This window comes from Barbus barbus, assembly GCF_936440315.1.
Source record: "Barbus barbus genome assembly, chromosome: 1".
Classification (NCBI taxonomy): Eukaryota; Metazoa; Chordata; class Actinopteri; order Cypriniformes; family Cyprinidae; genus Barbus; species Barbus barbus.
Window position 1 is genome coordinate 38180712 of NC_136729.1, and position 25035 is coordinate 38205746.

A 25035-nucleotide genomic window follows, 5' to 3' on the forward strand; every position below is an offset into this window, starting at 1 on the left:
CAGTTATGTCACACTTGTCTAGTACAAATATGTCGCTTTGTTTCATAATTACAGTGTATACACTTTTCTTTATTTACCCTCAAAAATTGGAAGTGAAATGTGACAACATGCCCCGTAGGTGGGGTACATTGTAACATGAGCATATGACACCCTAAAATGTTATCTGATCTTATGAAAAAATATACAAGATAAACTAAAATATTTTGTCAATTAAGTAATTATTTATTTTAAATAAAATAATACCGTTTTTTAATAATTAAATTTAATCAGATTTTTGAGTTTGACAATGAACATTGCAAACATGCCTGGGACGGCCCATATAAACGAGCCAAAATGCTTTCCATGTCTCGAAATAATAATTTCTGAACATTAAACAATGATTAGTAATAAAAACTGAGATGAAAAATTTACTTAAACCAGAAATATATTTTTACTATGGTAAAATAAATGTTCAGTGATATCTTCAAAAGACTTTTGAATTTTTTCTCTATATAATGTTGATATGGTAACTAGAAAATACTGTAAATTTGGTTATGATAGCATGTGTGGAAATATTTTAAAAACGTGTGTTACAACTAACCCTGCGTTACTTTGTGCCCCGCGCTCCTAATAAAAATAGATATATTTTTCTAAATGTAGTTCAGAATGAAAATGATCAGAAGAAGCTATGGTTTACAGGGATTTTAGAAACACTAGGGCGTTTCTTTCTTTTTCTGTTTTGTTTTGTCCTGTCAAGGTTTCATTAAATAAACACAACCGGTCACATAGGCTCAGCCAATCATAACCAAGGACCGGAATTAAGTATAATTTTACATTTGGTCCCGTCAGCAGAATGTTATGAATGGATAAATACACAAATTCCCGATACGTATATTATTATGTATTTCTCCACGGCAGCATGACAGAGATATGAGCGTTTCAGAGCACTTCCGTGTTTACATGTCAGCAGCAGCCACGGATCCCTCATGGCTTTCATTACGAAGAAGGATCGCAGCAAAGAGCGGTATTGTGCATTCATATTTTAACTGACACTTTGTTTATACCGACATCCCAGACGGATCCGGAGGGTGTTCTCTCTCAGGTCCGTCCTGTAACGTTAGTACTCTGACTTCAGGCCATTTGTGTGACTTTAGCTCGCTGGCTCGTCCTCCTCACAGGCCAGTAAACACAACACATGTCTCAGTGTTGTTTAGTATAGCGTTTATGTTGGAGTATGCATGCATATTCAAGCCTTTCTTGTTAATACTTTTATTTTGACCTTAATTAACATTTTTTCTAGTATCGGGTGAATTGTTTAGGGAGCGAGAGCGGTGTCCAATTCATTTGTATAATTCCCGGTCCCTTTTTGTTTCATTCGTGTGAATATTCCCCTTATAGCAGCAACGTTAAGACTCACAGTCGCATTGTGATATCAATGCGCTCTTGTTTTGACATGTTGTTTTGAGAAATTAACAAAATAAAAAAATTCAGTTCATATCACTCACATGATATGAGGATTGTTGATGTCACATGACCAGCTGTGTCATACAGTAGACTAGACTTATTTTTATATTTATTAATTTTAGTTCTTTCAGGCAGTGCCCATGCAGGGCACTTTACTCATAGTCACTGTCAAATTAAAATTACGATTTTTATTTATGTATTTATTTATAGAATGTAGCAGTGTTTATTATAAATTATTTATCTCTCACATCATTATTTTTAAAAAGTGCCCAAGTAATCTTTAGTTAAAAACATTAACATCCCTGCTCCTTTGCAACATCATCTCTGATTATCGTCCTTGGTGTGAACAGACCTTTACTGAGTGTACATTGAAACATTATAATGAATTTTTCATTATAATTTGAAACCAGAGGGATACTTTATCCAAAATTTAAAATTCTCATTATTTAGAGAATTAGTTAGCCAGAAGTGATTGTTTATAGTTTAAAATATTCATATTTTTTCTCGCACACCTATCGTTTCGTTTTATCCTCTAGCTTTGTATGGGTTCCCATCGGGATCATTTTGTTTATGAAGCATTTATAAACTTTTGGGCAACAATGCTCTTGCATTATATGGACTCACAGAGATGGAAAGGTTTTTTGTTGTTGTTGTTTTTTTTTCTAACAATATTTATGTTCATCTAAAGAATGTACCTCATACATCTGGGACGGGATGAGGTTGAGGAAATGATGGCTGGACCATTCTTTTAAAGACACCTAATGAGAATTTTCTTATAGGATTCCAACATAACATAAAACAAATATTAGATCTTAAACACAGTTGCCAATAATACAGGATAAATGTCCAATGGCATCATAAAGTACCTGCAAAAAACACCAAAAGATAATTTAAAGTAAACCCTTAACATTTTTAAAGCTCATTGTACACATTGAAAAACAAGAAGTAGGGTTTTTGATAAGGATTAGATTACATCATATTTGATCCCCTTGGGGACTTTCAGGAATCTTTACACATTCTTTTAGAAATGTATCACTTTGGACAATGGGGGAAAACATTTTAAACATTTGCCATTTGTTCATGTTTCTGTGCAGATTTTCACTGCTGCTGCTGGATCTGGAGGAACATTATTTTGAGCAGCACAATGCATATAATCTGACCAGCAGAGGCCCAGAGGCAAACAGGTGAGCTAACTAACTGAATAACTGATCTTGAATAATTTATTAGGGAAATGCTAGATGTTTTCAGAATATGACACTGAATTGCTTGGCTGTATGATTGTCTAGTGATGGGGAGTCAACTCCAAAAAAGTTGATTCCTTGACTTTGAATAGCCCGTGTGCCAGAGTCAATTGTAAAACAGGAATCAATTCTTGTTGACTCTGTTGATGTGTCTGAAATAATACAATAAGAAGTTGTGTGTATAGCAGGATGTGTTGAACCCTTATATGTGAAGGCAAATTTCCTAATTCAATGCCCCCCCACCCCCCTTCAGTTCACACCTTAATTGGTTTATAAGAATAGTTCAAACAAAAATTGAACTTTTGTCATCATTTACTCACCCTCATTTTATCTTCATATGATTTTTCTCTCCACGGAAAACAAGTGGATTGTCAGAGGTGCTTTTTTCCATGGAAGCAAATGGACTTGTTCCGTCAAGTTCTGAAAACATCATGGTAGTCTGATATAACTTTTATGGTGCATTATAGATCCTCTGAACCCCTACAATAGTTTTGTGTTGAGAATACACAAAGTTGTTTCATTGTTTGCTGAACCCCCCCCGCCCCCCCCTCTGTATAAGCCAAAATTTGTCACAAAACAAATATAATCTTTGATGATTTTTTTTTAAATAACTCTTTTTAATATCTCTTTTTAGACACATACGAACTAGTGGCTCGCTAAAAATCTGTTCCAAATCAGTCATTTTTGAACCCGATGATGCTGTTAAGCCTATTTTAAAGGTATTATCTTCATATTATCACCAAGCTTAGTTGCTGTTTTTCTTGTTCTACAATAAGAAAATGTGTTTCTTGTAGATTCTTCTGAAAGACTGCAAAGGAATACGAGCAGTGGAGGAAACAGGCCACAACCCTTTTATAGAGTAATACTGATGATTAATGTTCACAAAAATCATTCGCTTTGTTTGATGTATTCAGGTTTAGTGCAGTTTTGCATCAATATAATTTTAATTCTTTTCTTTTTTGATTCATTTTTATGTGTGTTTGCAGAAGTAAACCTGCCTGTATTCTTATAGAGACCAAGCAGGTGAGTGTGCCTCACAGTTCCTCTTAATTCTTTAATATCTGTAGTCCTGCAAGTTTCAGGTTGTATTATTATTATTTTTCTCAGATTTATCTAATTAAAGAAGACAATGTGGTTGCTCCATATAAATATGAAAGGGTGAGTTCATTTTTCCTGTCTCTGTCCAAGATAGATGAGAAGTGGATGGGGAACAAATATTTACAACATTGATATGATCATCTGTTTATTAGAGTTTAGGCAAATTTGAAGGCATAATATTTATTCATATTTTATGTATTGATTGATTGATGCATGTTAGGGAGAGAAAAAGGTCACATTCCAATTGGAGGTGCCAGGAAAAACAGAGGATGTTGTTCAGATCATATTACAGGTTTGACCCCCCCCCCCCCCCCCCCCCCCCCCCCATTTTTTCCCCTTTTCTTTGAGATTTCTGAATTTTCATTGGGACTTTCATCTCGATTGTTTAAATAATTTGGCAATTTTTGCAGTTACACAGAGCATCCTGTCTGGATAAGCAGGGTGACCAGACAGCAATGGTCAGTAAAATTAAACAAATTTCCATTAATAATAATTTGCTTACTTTTTTGAATATTTATGGGTGATCTGTGTTTGATCTGTTTTTCTTCTGAAGGTTGCAGCTATACTGCAGTCCAGGTTAGCAAGAACATGTTTTGATAAAAACAGGTAAGAACCAACAAGTATCATATGCATTCATTCGTTCATTCATTCAGTTGTTGATGATCTCAGAGTTTCACACTGTATACAAAAGTAGTACATACCGTACACTACCATTCAAAAGTTTGGGATCAATAAGAGAGTTGTTTTTTTGTTTGTTTGTTTTTTTGAAAGTAAGAAAGCAAGACAGAATAGTACTTTTATTCACAAGGATGCATTAAATTGATCAAAACACATCTATTTGAAATAAATGCTGTTTTTTAACTTTCTATTCAAAGCATTCTACAGAAATGTAATAATAATAATTATAATAATAATATTACTGTGGCAGCGTCTCCAAGATGCTTCAAGAAACCTACCTGCAAAGCTACAGTACTGTTAAAAGTTTTAGGCACTTGTGTAAAAATGCTGTAAAATGAAGATGCTGTCAAAGATAATGTCATGAATGGATTTTCTTTATCAATTAACTTCTATTAACAAAATTAAATCATCATTTGATGTGAGCATCCTGTCCGTTCAAAGCGGCTTTTGCCCTAGGTGCAATTGTGCATATAGAAAATAGAAAATACCTGACTTAAAACCGAAAATACAAATTTTCTAATAATTTTGGCCACCACTGTAGAAAACTATTCTTTTAAATTGTAGTAATATTATTCTTTTACCAAAAATAAATGCAGCCTTGGTGAGCATAAACTCTTATTTGCACTGCACGCATCTGTGGCACATTGTGGCCCCAACAGACCCCAAACCTCTGTTATTTCAGAATTGTGGTCTAGTAGAAAGATGGAATAATTATAATGTTTGTGTGTGCAGTTTTCAGCATGTAACAGAAAACCCACACATGGAGTGTGTGGCAGAAATGGTTTCTCCTTTGGTGACAAACGCTGGTCACATTTGCATCACTGATTGCAGTCTTTACTTCCAGCCTATGAACGGCTATCCTGTGAGTTTTTGTGTGAGCTTTCTTCATGCTTTCTTTTTATTTGATCAACTGTGCAGTTCCTTTACTGCAGTTCTTATGTGTGTTTCTGTATTTCTAAAAGGATTTAGTGGTGCAGATTGGGTTACATAGTGTAAGACGCATCTACAAACGGAGACATGGGCTGAGGCCTTTGGTAAGTGTTTATTTGATGTTCTTTATTTATTTATTTATTCTCTAGTTTTGTGTCTGTTATGGTATTTATACACAAACAAAGACATAATTTGCAGAAATGCATTCATATGTGAATGTATGTCTATTTACTGTGTGTGTGTGTTAAGGGCCTTGAGGTGTTTTGCACAGAGAATGATCTATGCTCGGATATCTACCTGAAGTTCTACAGTACTAAAGAAAGAGATGAACTTTACTACTACATCGCAACTTTCCTTGGTAGGCTTAATTTTTATGTTTGTATTAATCAAGGGTTCACTGGGAAGTCACATGGGCTGTATTTATGTAAATATAAGGCATATATAAATATAAGGTTTAGCAGTGATGTTGTGTATATATATAAAAATAAATATATTATTGAATATTATATATTAAAATCAGTGTCAGTAAACAGCAGAATTACCCACCATAGTGTTTTTTTTTTTTTTTTGCTGAGAAATAACTGAAAATATTTAGTAGTGTTTTTTTGAATAGCCAAAAAAAACTATCTAACCTATCTAAAATATTTGATGTGTTATTAAAATATTCATATTTGATGAAGTGTGACAGCCAACCCTATCAGTATTATCCTCAATGCATAAAAACTGTATTATCCTGAATAAAAAGGTCTAACTTAGGGTGAATATCTTTTTTTTTTTTACATCATCATTTGAGCATTGGATAGTAAAACACCTTTATGGTTGAAACTCTGAGATGTATTTTGTAAATGTAGTTTGGTTGCATAAGCCTGTCACTTCAAACCGACCATTAGTGTTTTTTCTTTATCAATAGTACACAAAATGTCGACAAATTAAAGAGTACAGTCAACATTCATTGACTTCTTAATTATGATATTGTAATGGAATTCATGTTATTTAACTTGTATGACTTGAACAGAGCATGAAGTTGGTCTCCAGGAGCAGAAGTGGGACCTGTTCTACCAGATTTACCTTTAAAGCATGTAAAACCAGCTACCAACAACCAATGCACTGTATTCACTGAAGATCTGTGTGTATGTGATGTAGAAAACCATGTAGCAGAGTGCACAGCGGAGAGCTACATGCTGCAGTGGCAGAGAGGTCACATCTCCAACTATCAGTACCTACTTCATCTAAACAATTTAGCAGACCGCAGTGTGAATGACCTTTCCCAGTATCCGGTCTTCCCCTGGGTTATCAGTGACTTCAGCAGCACACAGCTGGGTCAGTCTCTCTAACACAGACACACACACCTGAGAACACACATCACACACACACACACACACACACACACACACACACTCATGCTAAAAAATATCTTGTTTTCAGATTTGCTGAACCCTGCTTCATTTCGAGATCTCAGTAAACCAATTGGAGCTTTGAATACAGAGAGACTGGAGAGATTACTGGTGAGAAATCCAGGAATCACAGACAGCATTTTTAATATTCAGATGTTCCTTATCATCATCATTATAAAAATATCTTGTGTCTTGTGTGTGTGCACTACAGGAACGCTACAGAGACATGCCTGAGCCTCGTTTTATGTATGGCAGTCATTATTCATCACCTGGATATGTGCTTTTCTACCTTGTCAGAGTTGGTAAGGATTTGTTTCAGTTTTATGCTTCTGTAGCATTATTCGGACAAAAGTAGTTTTTGAAATAAAGTTTGAGTTTTATTTATTTAATGGATGACATCTATATACCAATTTGGATGGAATTGATACAAAAGATGAGGACGTCTATTGTCTATATTTGAGCTGTAAATTCAAGCTAATTTCTCAGTCCATCTTAATATACAGTGGGGGAAAATGATTTGATCCCCTGCTGATTTTGTACGTTTGCCCACTGACAAAGACATTATCAGTCTATAATTTTAATGGTAGGTTTATTTGCAACAAAAATCCAGAAAAACACATTTCAGAAAAGTTATAAATTGATTTGCATTTTAATGAGTGAAATAAGTATTAGACCTCTTCGCAAAACATGAATTAGTACTGGGTGGCAAAACCCTTGTTGGCAATCACAGAGGTCAGATATTTCTTAGATGTAGTTGGCCACCAGGTTTGCACACATCTCAGGAGGGATTTTGTCCCACTCCTCTTCGCAGATCCTCTCCAAGTCATTAAGGTTTCGAGGCTGACATTTGCCAACTCTAACCTTCAGCTCCCTCCACAGATTTTCTATGGGATTAAATTCTGGAGACTGGCTAGGCCACTCCAGGACCTTAATGTGCTTCTTCTTGAGCCACTCCTTTGTTGCCTTGTCCGTGTGTTTTTGGTCATTGTCATGCTGGAATACCCATCCACGACCCATTTTCAATGCCCTGGCCCTGACGGTACATGACCCCGTCCTTTGTTCCTTTGATGCGGTGCAGTTGTCCTGTCCCCTTAGCAGAAAGATACCCCCAAAGCATAATGTTTCCTCCTCCGTGTTTGACGGTGGGAATGGTGTTCTTTGAGTCATAGGCAGCATTCCTCCTCCGCCAAACACAGTGAGCTGAGTTGATGCCAGAGAGCCACAACAGTTCCCAGTTCTCCTCTGAATCATTCAGATGTTCATTGGCAAACTTCAGATGGGCTTGTACATGTGCTTTCTTGAGCAGGAGGACCTTGTGGGCACTGCAGGATTTCAGTCCTTCACGGCGTAGTGCAACAGGTGCATAGTGGTCAGCAACAGGCGGCCCGCGGGACAAAAGTGGCCCGTCAGCAAAAATATCTGGCCCGCACCCGCAGCCAAATTATTTTGATAGCTGCTTTTTCTGAAATAGATCTGTCATGACAGCAACAGTAAGCCTACTCGCAACCAGAGTAGGCTATGTGAGCGGAGGGGTGTGATTTTGAATGGAGCGAGGAGTGGATTTTTTTAAAAGTCGGAGCGGCGTGGTTTTCACTCGATCCAAGAGCCTCCACCACCACTCCATCATGAGTACAATTCATGCCAACGACCTGGCCATAATATAACTGCATATTTAACAAGAATTCACAAGTTTAAAATATTTAGCTAGCTTGATAGAGAAGGATCACTCAAATCAGAATGAATGTGAATGACGGCAATGGACATGAGCGGGAAGTTATAATAGTTCTCAAGGAATTAGTTTGTTCCTTCTAGATACTGAATATTTTGAGCTGAATGCATGATTTAAACAACTACTACAACACTTATTCACACGCAATCGCTCTCTCAATAATGCATTCAAACAAATGTAATCTTTCATTTGTATCTGATTTTGAATGAGCAGAAATCTGTAAGAAATGCATCGATCCGTAGGTAAAATAACTGACGAAAATGTACTGATATTTTTCATCACAAAAAAAATAAAAATTGCAATTATACCTTTTAATGCTGACAACCATGTAATTAGCTTGTCATGTGGTAGGAAAAATTGTTTGCACACTAGTGTTCCAATAAGCCACGTTGAAACAATCGTTTATTTATTTTATTTTTGAATATAGGCCTATGAACAGAACTGTGATACTGAAATACTGAAATACCGCGGAGCAAAGGCAGAGCGGTGTTTCTGATTTCAGTGAGCGCGGAGTGGAGTTATTAAATGCCCGGAGCGCGGAGGGGAAATTGTTGACGCTCCACTCCGCTCACATAGCCTCCTCTGCCTGTCACCGCCACACAAATGTGACATTTTGTAAATGACTGTCCTACCACAGGATTTAACACCGAGTAACAGCTCACAGTTACAATACACTGTAACAGTATGTCACAGGCCATTCTAGTTGCATTTTTCATCAATAAATTACTTAAATTATCCTTTGACTATGTTCTGGCCCGCCATCTAGTGGGCAATTTTTTTTTGGGCCCGATGCCAAACATGTCGACTCCTGGCGTAGTGTGTTCCCAATTGTTTTCTTGGTGACTATGGTCCCAGCTGCCTGAGATCATTGACAAGATCCTCCCGTGTGATTCCTCACCGTTCTCATGATCATTGAAACTCCATGATGTGAGATCTTGCATGGAGCCCCAGACTGAGGGAGATTAACTGTTATTTTGTGTTTCTTCCATTCGCGAATAATCACACCAACTGTTGTCACCTTCTCACCAAGCTGCTTGGCGATGGTCTTGTAGCCCATTCCAGCCTTTTGGAGGTCTACAATCTTGTCCCTGACATCCTTGGACAGCTCTTTGGTCTTGGCCATGGTGGAGAGTTTGGAATATGATTGATTGATTGCTTCTGTGGACAGGTGTCTTTTATACAGGTAACAAAATGAGATTAAGGGAGTGCTCCTAATCTCAGCTCCTTACCTGTATAAAAGACACATGGGAGCCAGAAATCTTGCTGATTTATAGGGGATCAAATACTTATTTCACTCATTAAAATGCAAATCAATTTAACTTTTTTGAAATGAGTTTTTCTGTATTTTTTTGTTTTGTTTATTGTTATTCTGTCTCTCACTGTTCAAATAAACCTACCATTCAAATTATAGACTGATCATTTCTTTGTCAGTGGGCAAACGTACAAAATCAGCAGGGGATCAAATACGTTTTTTCCCCCACTGTATTGTTAATGTTGCCATGAACAGCCATTTTTGTTGATATGGCGTTAAAAACATAAATAAATAAATACAGTAAACAGTCCATCTTGATGGTTATGAGTGGAATCCTGGAACATAAATGCTTACATGTGTCTTGCATAAACTTTGGTAGCTTTGAAATGTTGTCTTGTGAAAGCAAAATTGAGAAAACACAACATTTATAATAATTTACAGTCAGGTCCATAAATATTGGGACATCGACACAATTCTAACATTTTTGGCTCTATACACCACCACAATGGATTTCAAATGAAACAAACAAGATGTGCTTTAACTGCAGACTGTCAGCTTTAATTTGAGGGTATTTACATCCAAATCAGGTGAACGGTGTAGGAATTACAACAGTTTGCATATGTGCCTCCCACTTGTTAAGGGACCTATACACAACCATTGTGGTTGTGTATAGAGCCAAAAATGTTAGAATTGTGTCGATGTCCCAATATTTATGGACCTGACTGTATGTCCCTGTTTCAGAACAAAGCATGCAATCTATAGATCTGAAAATGCTCTTAGCGATAGCTTTTGGATACTGCGGTGTTTGATGGCATATCTTTTGCCTTCCTGCAGCTCCAGAGCACATGCTTTGCCTACAGAATGGGCGATTTGATCAGGCAGACAGAATGTTTAACAGGTATTTGCACACACCAACAAACAAACACAGACATACTGAAAAACATTTGTTTACATTAATGTGCATTTGTGTATGCAGTGTCTGTGAGACATGGAAGAATTGTTTAGAGGGAGGCACAGATTTCAAAGAGGTGAGTTTTCCAAATGTAATGTCCTGCCTTTCAATCGTATTGCAAACCTGATTTTATAAATTTTTTTAAATAAATATTTTAGTGTGGTAAAATTGACTTTTGTGAACCGGTCCAGTTGTAGGTCATGCAATAAAGTACTTGGTGTGTTTTTTTTTTTTATCTGTGTATTTACAGCTGATTCCTGAGTTCTATGGAAGTGATGGCAGCTTTCTGAAGAATCTGCTAGGTTTGAATTTGGGCAGGAGGCAGGGAGGAGGCAGAGTTGAAAATGTTGAACTTCCTCCTTGGGCATCAGGTGCTCATTCTTTCTTGTGTCCTCACTTTTTTTCGAAGTAAAATTTCATTAAAAAAAAATGAAAAGATTTCACATCCTCATCTTGTGCTTTAAAACAGTTAAAAGATAATTAAATAAAATTCAAACAAAGATGAGCATGTTTTTCATTTAATCTTATATTCATTTAAACTATAGAAATACATGCCTAATATATTGTTTATCTAGACTTTGAGTATATTGATTCAGTCAATCTTCCTTAAATCGCCTTCACATGGTTCAAAATCCGGCTGCCAAAGTCCTGACAGGAGCTCGAAAGCGTGAGCATATTACCCCTGTCCTTCAGTCTTTTCATTGGTTATCTGTGCGCTACAGGATTAATTTTAAAGTGCTCTTATTGGTTTTTAAGTCTTTAAATGGTTTAGCACCCTCATGCCTCTCTGATCTGTTAATAGACAACCAACCTGCAATGAACGCAAATCATTATTGTTCATGTCAGTGTGTGTATCTGCTTTCTTTTAATGTAAATTAAGCTCATAGAATGCATTTAATTTATTAAACCCAGCCATAGCTGCATGCCACAGTTAACCATGTCACTCTTTATATTGATCTTGGCAGCATCAAATGATACAGAACACTGCTATATTTAGGAATGTGCTGTATTTGAGTGCACTTATGGCATTTAAAGAGTTGATTCAAGTGCCTGGATCCCAGCAGTGAAACTTGATCTGCATTATAGCAGTTTAAGTCAACTTGCTGCATCTTCTAATGTCCTAAACTCACTGCATGATTTCCGTGGCTGCTAATCGGTGGTTCTGTGTTGTACAGTTAGAGAGGTTCAAAGATGGCCGTTGTCATGGTCTTGCAACCAAAGATAGTCTATGATAAAGCAGGATCATCGCACAGTGTGTTTGCTGGTACGATCCACGTTTACTGACCAACCAATAAAACTGTGGCTTGAAGTCAACGTGACATGGCACTAAAACATAAAACTGCTTACCTCAAGCTCTTATCCTTTCCTCTTTTGCCGCTTCCACTTTTTTTCAGCACACATAAAAAAAATACAACTGCTAAATTGTGATTTATTATCATGCTCTTTTTGTTTAGCACTAAGGCATGCTGATGACGTTTTATTAGACATCGTATTGTACGAGTAATCGTACAGTCTACACACACATGCCGTAGCCAGGTTTATTAGATCCATGCCGTACAGTGTGACATGCAGTGATCTTAAAGGATTGCTAAAATCGTGCAGTGTGTTTTGGGCTTAACTCAATCCCAATCCTGGTCCTGAAGAACCCCCAACACTGCACATTTTAGTCTTCCTTATTAAACGCACCTGATTCAACTAATTTGCTCATTAGTAAAGACTCCAGTTATGTAGCTCAAACTATTTGACAATTTTGGGATGCAAATAAACGCTTCCTGCTTCGGAGCCCTATGTGAAATCACGTCTTATATTTTGTTCGCATTTCTCTGTGTTGTGTACATAAGCAGATCCAGATGACTTCTTGGAGAAAATGTGTTTAGCACTGGAGAGTCAGTTTGTGTCTGAACACCTGCACGAGTGGATTGATCTTATTTTTGGCTACAAACAGAGGGGAAGTGAAGCTGTGGCTGCCCATAATGGTAAAATAGAGAAACACAGATTGGCATCAGTCAAATATTCAGTTATAAAACAGTGTTTGAAGTATGAAGGATGAGTGTGTTGTTGATATTGTTTTAATATGAATAAATACAATGATGTTTACTATATTACAGTTTTCCATCCATTAACGTATGAGGGAGGAGTTGACTGCGATAGGTAAACTTAATTAAAGGAATATATCTCTAATTAACTCCTACTTGACTTCCTGAATATCTTTTTGATCCAATTTTTATGGTTTTTTTATATTTGTCAGTGTACATTTGTCAGTGTGTATGTCTGTGTTTCTGCAGTATTGAGGACCCAGATCAGAAAATAGCCATGCTAACGCAGATATTGGAGTTTGGACAAACGCCACGACAACTTTTTGTCACTCCTCATCCTCAGAGGATCACTCCACGCTTCCACAACCTGTCAGCAACCCCCAGCCTCAGCAGCAGTGAGCTCTCACCAGGTACGAGAGAATCACACATGTACTGCACTAATTGTGTTTGCTTTAGTTCAGTTTTCACTTTAAAGTATGCACTAGCAGTGTGCACTGTAAGCATGCGCCATTGCAATGGTTTTCAAATGATATGGCTTTGAGGCCCACATTTTCCCTTGGTCATTATGTCAGGACTCAAATTAAAAGCCAAGCAAATTTATTTCATAAAACATAAACAAATACTGTTAAACCCTATTATTGCCACAATTAAGCAACATGACTCCATTCATTTTCAATGGAGAGCTAGTGACTTCCGGCAACACAAACAACAGTGACCTTTGCCAACCGGATGCAGGTGTATCGAGTGATGCATCAAAGTTAAGTTGTTTAATAAGCAATGAAAGGAGAGTTGAAAGCTTTGAGACTGTCAGTCCAAATCTGATTTTTGTGCATGCTCAATTGGAATCTGATCATATATTCAGCAAGTGTAAACTGCAAAAAATTCACATGAAATACAATTTTGTACAAATCCGTTCATATGTTGTTTGAAATCTGCATTTCTGTAAATCCGTTTCAGTCTGACCAATTTCTTTGCACAAACAAGGTTGTGTTGTTGCGAATGCAGAAGTCAAGCAGAAAATAACAATATGCTGCTGGTCTACACACCTCTTTGAGTTTTCAGATTTAAATCAGATTCCAATCAGAAACACAAACAATCAGATTTCGACTGACAGTCTGAATAAGACCTAAACTATTCTTAAACTACTCACCACAAACAAATTTCCAGCTGTTCATCAGGGAAATGGCTCTGTGCTTGTTTTCTCATTTATAATCAAACAACATTCTTTCCAGCCTAATGTACCACTGAAATGGACCTTATCCATCCGCAGCTTCCGTTTCTTGCTATGCAGAGCTGGAATGGTCCTAAAAAAAAGAATGGACTTGTAACAAGGTTCCTGTAATAATCAATTGGAGGGTTCATTTCATAAATGTGTTTTTTTTATTTTTTTTTTATAAGAAAAAGCAGGAAAATGGCAAGCAGAGTTGGCAAAATATGAGAAGGGTGACTCTTTCATCTCACACATTAAAACACAGTCTGCAGCCGCATGGTTGGACATTCAATGTACAGAAATGTAATCAAAAATGTGATCCTTTTTTCAACCCTTAATTTAAGCAAAATTGCAATTTTACAGATATTAAATTGCAATAGTCACCATTAGGAAATATACAAATATTTTTATATTGATTGGGAAGTAAATGTTTAAAAGATGTCTTAGAACTCAACTTCGATCATCAAAATGACATTTAAACTTTTTTTTCCTCATAAAAATAATTTCATGCCTTAGAATGGCTTGAATGTAACTCTTCACCCTGACCTCTTTTAGTATATGTGGAGCCATGAATGTGCAAATTAAACTTTGAAAGTGTCATTTTTATTTGTAAATTGTCAATTTTTGATGTTAAAATCCTACTAACATAAGTGTTTTGTGTAGCGTCTCCAAGTATGGAATCATTTGAGGACCTGACTGAGGAGAGTAAGAAAATGGCCTGGAGCAACATGAACAAACTTGCATTGCAGTCTTGCCACAAAATACACAAAGAGTGAGTATCTGTTGAGTACCTTATATGCATAATTGTGTGTTTGAAAGCAAAGATTAATATTGGATTTTTAAATCTACTTTTGACCATGCTATTTTGGTTCCACAGAGCAGTAACAGGCATTGCTGCGACCCTCAGTGGGGATTCCATCTTCTCAACTTCTCAAGGTTAGGAATTCATCATTTATTTAGTTTCATTAGTGTATGACAGATTCCTATAAATTAGTTGAGTTAAATGATCACCTCTCACAGGAGGTATAAGTAAACATGTCCTTTATTCTCACATAGACTCCACATTGAAGATGTTCTCAAAAGAAAATGGACTACAAAGAAGTGTGTCCTTCTCAAACATGGTAACCTTTCTAGAGATTATAGTAAACACAGTGGCCCCAAAAGGTATTTGAACTTAAGCCACACTTAAGTAAAAAAAAAAAAAAAAATCAGTCTATTTAATTGCTTTAGACAATAAATTATACAAAAGTTTTTTGGTTTTTTTCCCTCCCCGCTTTGGTCCACTAATACAGTGGTTTTCAATCCTGTTTGTGAGGAATCTTTGCTCTGCGCATGTTGTACTGTATGTCTCTATCTAACACATCTGATTCAGATCATCAACTCTTTAAGAGAGAGCTCTATGAACTGAAGTGTCTCAGGCTCTGTCCACATTAATGGAGAAATTTTCTCTTTTTCACTTTCATCCACTCTGAGATGGTATTTTTGTCCTACAAAAACCGTGCTTTCTGAAGAGGCTGTTTTCATGTTACTCTGAAAAAAAAAAAAAAAAAGTTATTGGAAAATGAGGACAGGTTTAGTTTAAGGTTGTTTTATTTGCGAGTGGGAAGTGGAAAACTGAAAAAATTTTATGCATAAAATGTTGCTCTTATTGTAGTGTAGCATATTTTTTTTAAGTGTGGCCAAATATTTTTTGGGGGTCACTGTATATACCATGGCCAGGTTAGAATGAAATCTTATATTACCTCTAACTAAAATAGACATTTTTCTCAAATTACCCTCAAGGCACTGTCCTCCTGTCTGGTGCTGCCTGATGATAAGATTGTCGTGTGCTCCTCCTGGGACAACAATGTGTAAGCATCTAGTAGTAACCACAATCAAATTCATATAAATATGTATCAGTTTAATATGTATCAGTTCTCTCATTTTTATCACTCTTTGCCTTTTTTTTATTTTTTCTGTTCACCTACTCTTTGATCCTTTCCTTGTTTCCTGTAGATATTTTTACTCTATAGCATATGGAAGAAGACAAGACACTTTGATGGGTCATGATGATGCAGTTAGTCATATTTGCTGGAGGGATGATAAACTTTACACAGCATCTTGGGATTCTACTGTGAAGGTATTCTAAATTAATCGAACCAAGTTAGCTTTCTTGCAAAACATTTAGGGATGGATAAATCTTAAGGTCATTGCACCCGGAGTCTGAAATTTTCATCCGAAATTTCACACGTTAAAAAAGAAATACAACCTCACGTGGTGTCAATCACGTTTACACACTGCCTCCGAAACTTTCGTCCGTCATAAAAAAATTCGGATCAGGATCGATTTTCAGCGTTTTCGCAAACGTTGCATACATTTTGATAGGAAAGGATGAAGAATACGGAAAAAAAAACGGAAAAACGCACGAGAAAATTTCGGACTCAGTGTGTAAAGACCTTTAGTTTTAACTCTATGAGAAGAGCTGAATGTACTCTAGTTACCAAGGACACCTTGTTTAATTGGTACTAAATGTTTCAAATAAACCCTTTTTCAAACAATTTTATTTCTGGTGAACTAGAAAAAAAGAAAAGAAAAATAGCTTATTTCAATAGGATGTTGACATTATTTGTGAATACTGAAGAACTTATGAAATCAAACTGAACTTTATGCATCCTTAAAGGGGTCATATGATGCGATTTCAAGTTTTCCTTTCTCTTTGGAGTGTTACATTCGCGTGTTAAGCTGATTGTGCAAAGATAAGATCCCTGAAGTTGTAAAGACTAAAGTCTCAAACCCAAAGATATATTCTTTATGAAAGTTAAGACTCATCCACGCCCCCCTAAAATTCAAACATGCCCCCACATGTCTACATCACGATGTGGAAATATTTGTGTTAATGCCACCCAAATGTTCACGTAAAGAAAGAAGGCGTGGTTTTAGTAACCGCACTAGTGTTGATGCAGCCATGTCAGGGAGACACTGTGTGTTTCTATGAGAAAGCAAAAGCACTTTATTTGGCCTTCAGAAAGTAACTTGTATGCATTTAGGAATCGTTAAGATTACTTACAACAGAACAGCTACGCATTTTATGGACGACCGTTTCGTGAACCTAGTAGAGGAGGTAATTCTGACTTTGCTATGACAATCTGGCGCTTCTGAATCAGCGACTGTATGTTTTGTTAGTAGTTTAAGTATTTGCTATTGACTGTTCAAATGCAGAGTTTTGCATGTCGTGTGTGTGTGAGAGAGAGAGAGAGACAGGGTCACATCACAGTGGAGTCAGCTGTCTTAATCGTGGCTTGTGTACTGCAAATATATACGAGCTTCATCACTGTGTCTGTCACGCGACTCTGTTCTTCTTTCGGCCGTGAACTGATGGTAAAACTAAGGACATTATTAACTATCTTTACATTTATTTTGAAAGATGAAGCTCACAATTATTGAAAGGGGCGTTACATTTCCGACTCATGCTTGTGGTGTTCGGCCAATCACAATGCACTGTGCCAGCTGGCCAATCAGAGCAGACTGTGCTTGTCGGAAGGAGGGACTTTGTAGAAAATGACGCGTTTGAGAGAGGCGGGGCATAGAGGAACTACAATAATGTACAGTATTTGAAAAATAATGTGCTTTTTGAACATTAAAGCATGTAAACATATTCTGTTACACCAAATACACAAAATAATGATTTTGTCTTTAAAAAAGCATCATATGACCGCTTTAAAAAAATGGCAGATTGTGATAGATAGTGGCAGATTCAAACTCATTTATTTTTCCTTTTATATGGTTCAAATGATAAAACAAATAATTCAGTTGACTTCCTACTTTCTCTGTTTTACTTCAACAGATTTGGAAATGTGCAGCAGATGACATCTCCCATAATAAAAGGACTCAGTTTGACCTGCTTGCTGAATTTGAACATGAGGCTGGGGTTAGTGCTGAGGAATCTTTCAAAAACTGCAATATAGGCAACTGTGTCAAACAGCTGATTGTCACTTTTCAGAACTGAGGTGTAAACGTTTAGTCTCTAGTTTTTCAAATTAAATGTTAAGTCTCATAAACCTACTATACACAGATTTATTTATTTTTTTATGCCAGACAAATTGTAGCAGAGACATCTAAGCAGCGCCGTTGACTAAAGCCAGTCACATACCTGACAATAAGCACGTACCAGAAGTTATTTTTAAGAAGTGAACAAAGTGCCATAGATGAGTTTGAACAATGTTTGAAAAAATAAATAAATTGCAAACTGAAATAGGAAGGAATCTTACTTTACTTACTTTACTTTTGTCATTTAGCAGACGCTTTTGTCCAAAGCGACTTACAAATAAGAAAAAGTAACTAAAACTAAAAAGTTACAACTCTATAAATACTATCTACCCACATATTTAAGAAAATAAAGAAATTAAATAAAATTGACACATGCATATAACAACAACATTTCAATAATAAACATATCAATGAAAAAATTAAATAAAAAGCTACTACTATCCCTTGCCGGTGTCCCTGCCCGGTGGAGTCGCACGGTAGAGTCGATGGTCTTTACACTCTTTGGTCTTCACACTAAGAGGGCTTCACACGACGACTGCCGCAACCACTGCCGCGGTATAGTAACCTTTATTATACCAATCCAACAAATGATCATTTCAATTCAGCTGGACCCACTTTCCTGTTTATCAACTACAAATGGCCAAGCAAGTGCACACACTGACAAGATACACGATACAGTACGAGACCAAACACGATTTCAGCAACTCTCATCCCAGTAAACAAAATAAGCGTTTCCTAGCAACGGCAAATGCGCTAAACACTGAGACAAGTAAATACACTTACGAGCTGATTTTAAACTTCCGCTGATAGACTGCTTCTCTTAAAGACCACGTCATTACACTGCCTTCTGCTGGCGCTTGAACCCACTTTCCTGTTTATCAACTACAAATGGCCAAGCAAGTGCACACACTGACAAGATACATGATACAGTATTATTATATAGAATCTATTATTAGATTATCTATACAGAATCTATTATTAGATTTCTCTATATAACTTTATTCAAGCTACAGAAAGACAAGCTTTTTACTGAAAAATGTGCAAACTAATCATCTTTGAGCCTATGGTGAAGTCATGTACATTAAATTATATCATACTTGCCCCAAATCATTGCATATTGCATTGCAGGATTGCATATTTTGCTTGCTTAAAGCTATCACTCAGTAGTTATACTAGCTAGGTTGGACTAAATGTTGGTTAGTTATTGCTATACAATTGCCATAAATTTAACTAAAATGCAATTGTTTGATTTAAATTTATATTTACATTTAGTCATTTAGCAGACTCTTTTATCCAAAGCGTCTTACAAATGAGGACAATGGAATAAATCAAAATCAACAAAAGAGCAATGATATGCAAGTGCTATAACAAGTCTCAGTTAGCCTAACGCAGTATATGTAGCAAGTTTTTTTTTTTTTTATTATATAATAAAAAGAAAACAGATAGAATAGAAAAAGGATAGAGCAAGCTAGTATTAGAGGCCTTTTTTTTGCTTTTGTTAATTGTATAATAAATAAAAAGAAAACCAGATAGAAGACAAAAAGATTAGAGAAGCTAGTGTTAGTTTTTTGTGTTTTCTTAAAAAAAAACTAGTGCATTAGTAGGGATGCACCGATACTGGTATCGGTATCGGGCCCGATACTGAGCTCCTGTACTCGTACTCGTTAAAATACCCGATACCTAACGGTGATACCACACAGCATGTGATAAGTGCCATATTCAGACAAAGAAATACAGACAGCAGAACAACAGACAGAATGGAGTTATTAGAGATTAAGGATGTCTACGAAGTATATGCATGCAATTAAATTAATGTTAAACATTCAGTATTGACGCCTGTATAGCTGATGTGCGCGAGCTGATGGGCTAAGCAAAGCACGCTGAGTGGATTGAGCGCGCGGCGGCGCAGATGCGTGAGCTCGTCGGATGAATATCCCTTTCTCACAGACATCACTGGATAGTTTGTAGTTCGGTCGGATATGTCAAAAACAAATAAGTAAAACAATACATGAGTTACTTAACGGTAGGGAGGGAGGGAGGGAGAGAGAGAGCATGCGCGCACTTCTGTTGTGTGATCTTTATTGATGTTCGCTCACTTGGTACACGCATCATTTGGCTTAAAACTATATCGTAAATATAAGACAATTTATAGGGGTATTCTCTATAAACCATCATTTATGTTCAACCTTAAGCATACACGACATTATGGCGAAAGTGAAACTAACAGCCTATGCGCTATGTTCTGTACTTGTCTCTCTCATTCTGCACCAGTACAAATACGTGCGCACGTTGCGCGTGTTTTGCTTGCTTCATGAGTGATTATGCATTATATGAGTGGCTTTGGAATATAAATCGCAGCACGTTTCGGATGAAAGAAGGCAACTTTTATTGAAAGTAACAAAGTAACAAAAACTTGTAAAATACATTTTAATGGGCATAATTAAGTGTGAAAATAACCGAAGATATTATACAGTCAAATGAAAATAAAGTAAACTGTGACATATTATAACCAAAAATTCTTCATACAGTGGACTACCAGTAAAATTGATACAAATTTGGGACAAAAAATTATTCAGACCGAGTCTGGGAAAAAAACTGAAGTTCAGGTTTGCATGAACCTGGTTTATAGCATGCCCAGGAGACTACAGGCTGTCATTAAGGCTAAGGGTGGCCCGACAGAGTATTGATAGTTGTGTAAATATTGTCATACTAACAGCTGTCTGAATCGTTTTTGGTTGATTGTAATCCATTATGTACCTTTCTATCAAAGTTATCTGACATTATCAAGCTGAATTTGTTCAGACACAATTTTACTCTGAGTTCTTGTCATATTTTATTACCATTTTCTAAACTATAGCGAATAAACCATGATAATGTGAGAAATTTTAAAGATGTTTGAATACATTTTGGTTTGACTGTATTTATTTGATAAATGAAGTTAACCAATTAACATTATACATACTCTTTTGGTTTCTGTACCGAATATTTAAAAAATGTACAAATGCAATGAAAATATCAGTATCGGTACTCTGTATCGGCAAGTACCAAAAATAAAAGTATCGGTATCGGGCGAGTACTGGAAAAAGTGGTATCGGTGCATCCCTAGTAGTTAGTAAATTAATAGAGTGCAAGTCTAAAAGGGGCAATTTTTAAAAAAGAATAGACTTAGAATAGAGCGTGCTAGAGTTAGAGGGTCAAATAAAGATGGAAGAGATGTGTTTTTAGCCGATTCTTGAAGATGCTTGGATTGAGTATTACATTTCCTTACATTACAAGATCTTGGGTAACCGAGTTAATTGGTTGAGTCTGACATATTCAGTATGTAAAAAGTTCTGATTTGCTTGTCTTCCCACCATGTTATACAAAGTGTCTAAATGATTCCCTTGCCACAAATTTGGGAGAGTTTGGTTTTTGTAATAATGTAAGTCATGTAGGGTTGTACACAAAATTAAAATAAGTGATACATTATTATTTTTATTAAAGTAATAAATTACATTTTAATCACTTATAAAATAATAATTTTAGTAAGTCATAAATATAAAATGTGGCATATATAATAGTTCTCTCACTAAAGAACATGCGTAAGTTGTTCAATTGTACATTTATGAGTGCACTGATTCTATTTGTGCCCTAATGAAGAAAAGTGCTTTTATATTATTTTGTCAAAAATTTAACATTTATGTAATTTACATATTGTATATACATATTTACAGGTTAATACTTTAGATCTCAGCCCAGCTGGCACACTTTTGGCAACGGGTACTAAAGAAGGAACACTCACTCTTTGGGACATTGCCAACCCTCTCCCACTAAATCAACTGACCTGCCATTCTGGGAAGATTCATCAGGTGGCCTTCAGTCCTGGTGAGTGTGTGTAATGCATATTTATGTAAGAAAATGTATTAAGATTGTTTAGGGGTAATTTGATATAATTTTGTTTCTGTGTTCAGACAGCAGACATATACTGAGTGTTGGGGAGGACTCGTGTTTGGTGGTTACAGATGTGCAGACAGGCATGCTCATCGCTACTGTACATGCAGAGCAAGAGCAGAGGTGACCGAGACACACACAGACACAGACACACACACACACACACACATACATACATGAACAAGATGTGCTTTAACTGCAGAATGTCAGCTTTAATTTGAGGGTATTTACATCCAAATCAGGTGAACGGTGTAGGAATTACAACAGTTTGCATATGTGCCTCCCACTTGTTAAGGGACCAAAAGTAATGGGACAATTGGCTTCTCAGCTGTTCCATGGCCAGGTGTGTGTTATTCCCTCATTATCCCAATTACAATGAGCAGATAAAAGGTCCAGAGTTCATTTCAAGTGTGCTATTTGCATTTGGAATCTGTTGCTGTCAACTGTCAAGATGAGATCCAAAGAGCTGTCACTATCAGTGAAGCAAGCCATCATTAGGCTTTAAAAACAAAACAAACCCATCAGAGAGATATGCAAAAACATTAGGCGTGGCCAAAACAACTGTTTGGAACATTCTTAAAAAGAAGGAACGCACCGGTGAGCTCAGCAACACCAAAAGACCCGGAAGACCACGTAAAACAACTGTGGTGGATGACCGAAGAATTCTTTCCCTGGTGAAGAAAACACCCTTCACAACAGTTGGCCAGATCAAGAACACTCTCCAGGAGGTAGGTGTATGTGTGTCAAAGTCAACAATCAAGAGAAGACTTCACCGGAGTGAATACAGAGGGTTCACCACAAGATGTAAACCATTGGTGAGCCTCAAAAACAGGAAGGCCAGATTAGACTTTGCCAAACGACATCTAAAAAAGCCTTCACAGTTCTGGAACAACATCCTATGGACAGATGAGACCAAGATCAACTTGTACCAGAGTGATGGGAAGAGAAGAGTATGGAGAAGGAAAGGAACTGCTCATGATCCTAAGCATACCACCTCATCAGTGAAGCATGGTGGTGGTAGTGTCATGACGTGGGCATGTATGGCTGCCAGTGGAACTGGTTCTCTTGTATTTATTGATGATGTGACTGCTGACAAAAGCAGCAGGATGAATTCTGAAGCGTTTCGGGCAATATTATCTGCTCATATTCAGCCAAATGCTTCAGAACTCACTGGACAGCGCTTCACAGTGCAGATGGACAATGACCCAAAGCATACTGCAAAAGCAACCAAAGAGTTTTTGAAGGGAAAGAAGTGGACTGTTATGCAATGGCCAAGTCAATCACCTGACCTGAATCCGATTGAGCATGCATTTCACTTGCTGAAGACAAAATTGAAGGGAAAATGCCCCAAGAACAAGCAGAAACTGAAGACGGTTGCAGTAGAGGCCTGGCAGAGCATCACCAGGGATGAAAGTCAGCGTCTGGTGATGTCTATGTGTTCCAGACTTCAGGCTGATTGACTGCAAAGGATTTTCAACCAAGTATTAAAAAGTGAAAGTTTGATTTATGATTATTATTCTGTCCCATTACTTTTGGTCCCTTAACAAGTGGGAGGCACATATGCAAACTGTTGTAATTCCTACACCGTTCACCTGATTTGGATGTAAATACCCTCAAATTAAATCTGACAGTCTGCAGTTAAAGTACATCCTGTTCGTTTCATTTGAAATCCATTGTGGTGGTGTATAGAGCCAAAAATGTTAGAATTGTGTCGATGTCCCAATATTTATGGACCTGACTGTATGTGTGTGTGTGTGTGTATGTATGTATATATATATATATTGCACAGTGTTTCATGTTAGGGCGCTACTATATCAACATGCACAGCTTCCTATATTTTCTAAGCCAAAGATCACTTTCCTCCTTTTAGGTGTTTTTGCTGGGATGGTAACACTGTGTTGTCTGGAGGGATGTCAGGAGATCTCAGTGTATGGGACCTCCTTAGCAGTAAAGTCATCCACAAGATACCTGCTCACACAGGTAAACAAACACCAGTGAGCACAGTGAGTCTGATCAGGGGTGCGTTTCCCAAAAGCATTGATAGTCGACTATGTTAACAATTTCCGTTGGACTCTGTTGGTAACAACGGAACTTGTTACCATAGTTGCTTTTGGGAAATGCCCCCCGTGGTCTGACCAACTGTCATTGTCACTCATATTGGTGTGAACAAGGCTTAAGTCTGCATCCTAACTGAAATGGAGTGACTTTAATCATTTTAAAGGGATAGTTCACCCAAAAATGAAAATTCATTAAAATTGTACATTTTAATTACACTGGGCTAGTTTTATCTTTTTTTTTTTTTTTTTTTTTATCGCTCTCTCAACATTCTCTTAATTGTCTGCCATTTTTGATAGCTTGGGGAAACTGGGATTTTCTTTTTGTATTAAGGATAGTGTCTTAGAATTTAGTCAAAATGCATAATGTTTTTGTTTAGTCAAAAATTTACTTAAATTTTTGACAGTTTTAGTATATGTAGCACTCGTTGTAGGTAACATTCTAGATTTTGGAACAGAGCTTCATATTAACCTGACTGTGTATCTTTAATGCAGGTGCAGTCACGTGTATGTGGATGAATGAACAATGCAGTACTATCATCACAGGTGGTGTGGACAAGCAGATCATTCTTTGGAAACCGGAGTATTAACAGTAACACCTCAATAATGTTCGATAAAACAATTCAGTAATTTTTCAGACCATTCGGATGAAGGTCCATTTTCACCATGTGATTTCATGGGACAATTTGAACAATACTGAACTCCTCTGAAATAGAAATCTTGACAATGTTTTTGTTATATTTGGTCAATTTTATGATAAGGTTGGTTAGATTGCAGGGTTTTAAATAACTGTAAGCACCTTAACAGTTTTATATTATTATTTAGCTTTTCTTTTGTTTAGCGTTTTGTTGTTTGTTTTGTTTTGTTTTTTAGGATCTGAAAGCTACCTCTGTTTGGTAGCTGGATTGTTACCAAAAGATATGGATGTCCTATTTGGCTCAGTAATTTATTAATTTTTTTATTTTAATATTATACATGTATAACATTTGGCATGTCAAATCTCTTTCAAAACATGCATAAAAACAGCAACAATTCATATGATTTATAAAAGCCAATCAGTTA

General features: G+C 36.6%; 1 protein-coding gene across 3 annotated transcripts; it reads left to right on the forward strand.

Moving 5' to 3' along the window:
* Nucleotides 1-858: 858 nt before the first annotated feature.
* LOC306875438 (protein FAN-like) lies at nt 859-25035 on the forward strand. Of its 3 annotated transcripts, XM_079425995.1 has the most exons (31): nt 859-1003; nt 2538-2627; nt 3319-3403; nt 3479-3543; nt 3671-3707; nt 3792-3842; nt 4003-4074; nt 4193-4240; nt 4336-4388; nt 5193-5322; nt 5423-5494; nt 5640-5748; nt 6534-6710; nt 6816-6895; nt 6996-7086; nt 10600-10663; nt 10742-10793; nt 10968-11088; nt 12562-12693; nt 12826-12868; nt 13003-13163; nt 14627-14735; nt 14841-14899; nt 15020-15084; nt 15746-15813; nt 15959-16082; nt 17787-17870; nt 21703-21853; nt 21940-22042; nt 23790-23899; nt 24469-25035. In XM_079425995.1, exons 1-31 carry the CDS (start codon nt 966-968, stop codon nt 24561-24563), a joined length of 2739 nt encoding a protein of 912 aa, XP_079282121.1. In that variant the 5' UTR covers nt 859-965; the 3' UTR covers nt 24564-25035. The 3 variants fall into 3 exon arrangements, 2 of the variants coding, with proteins under 2 accessions (XP_079282121.1, XP_079282122.1); XR_013784743.1 differs by lacking the exon at nt 24469-25035 and having other exon boundaries at nt 21944-22042; nt 23790-23826; XM_079425996.1 differs by lacking the exon at nt 23790-23899 and having other exon boundaries at nt 24469-24609.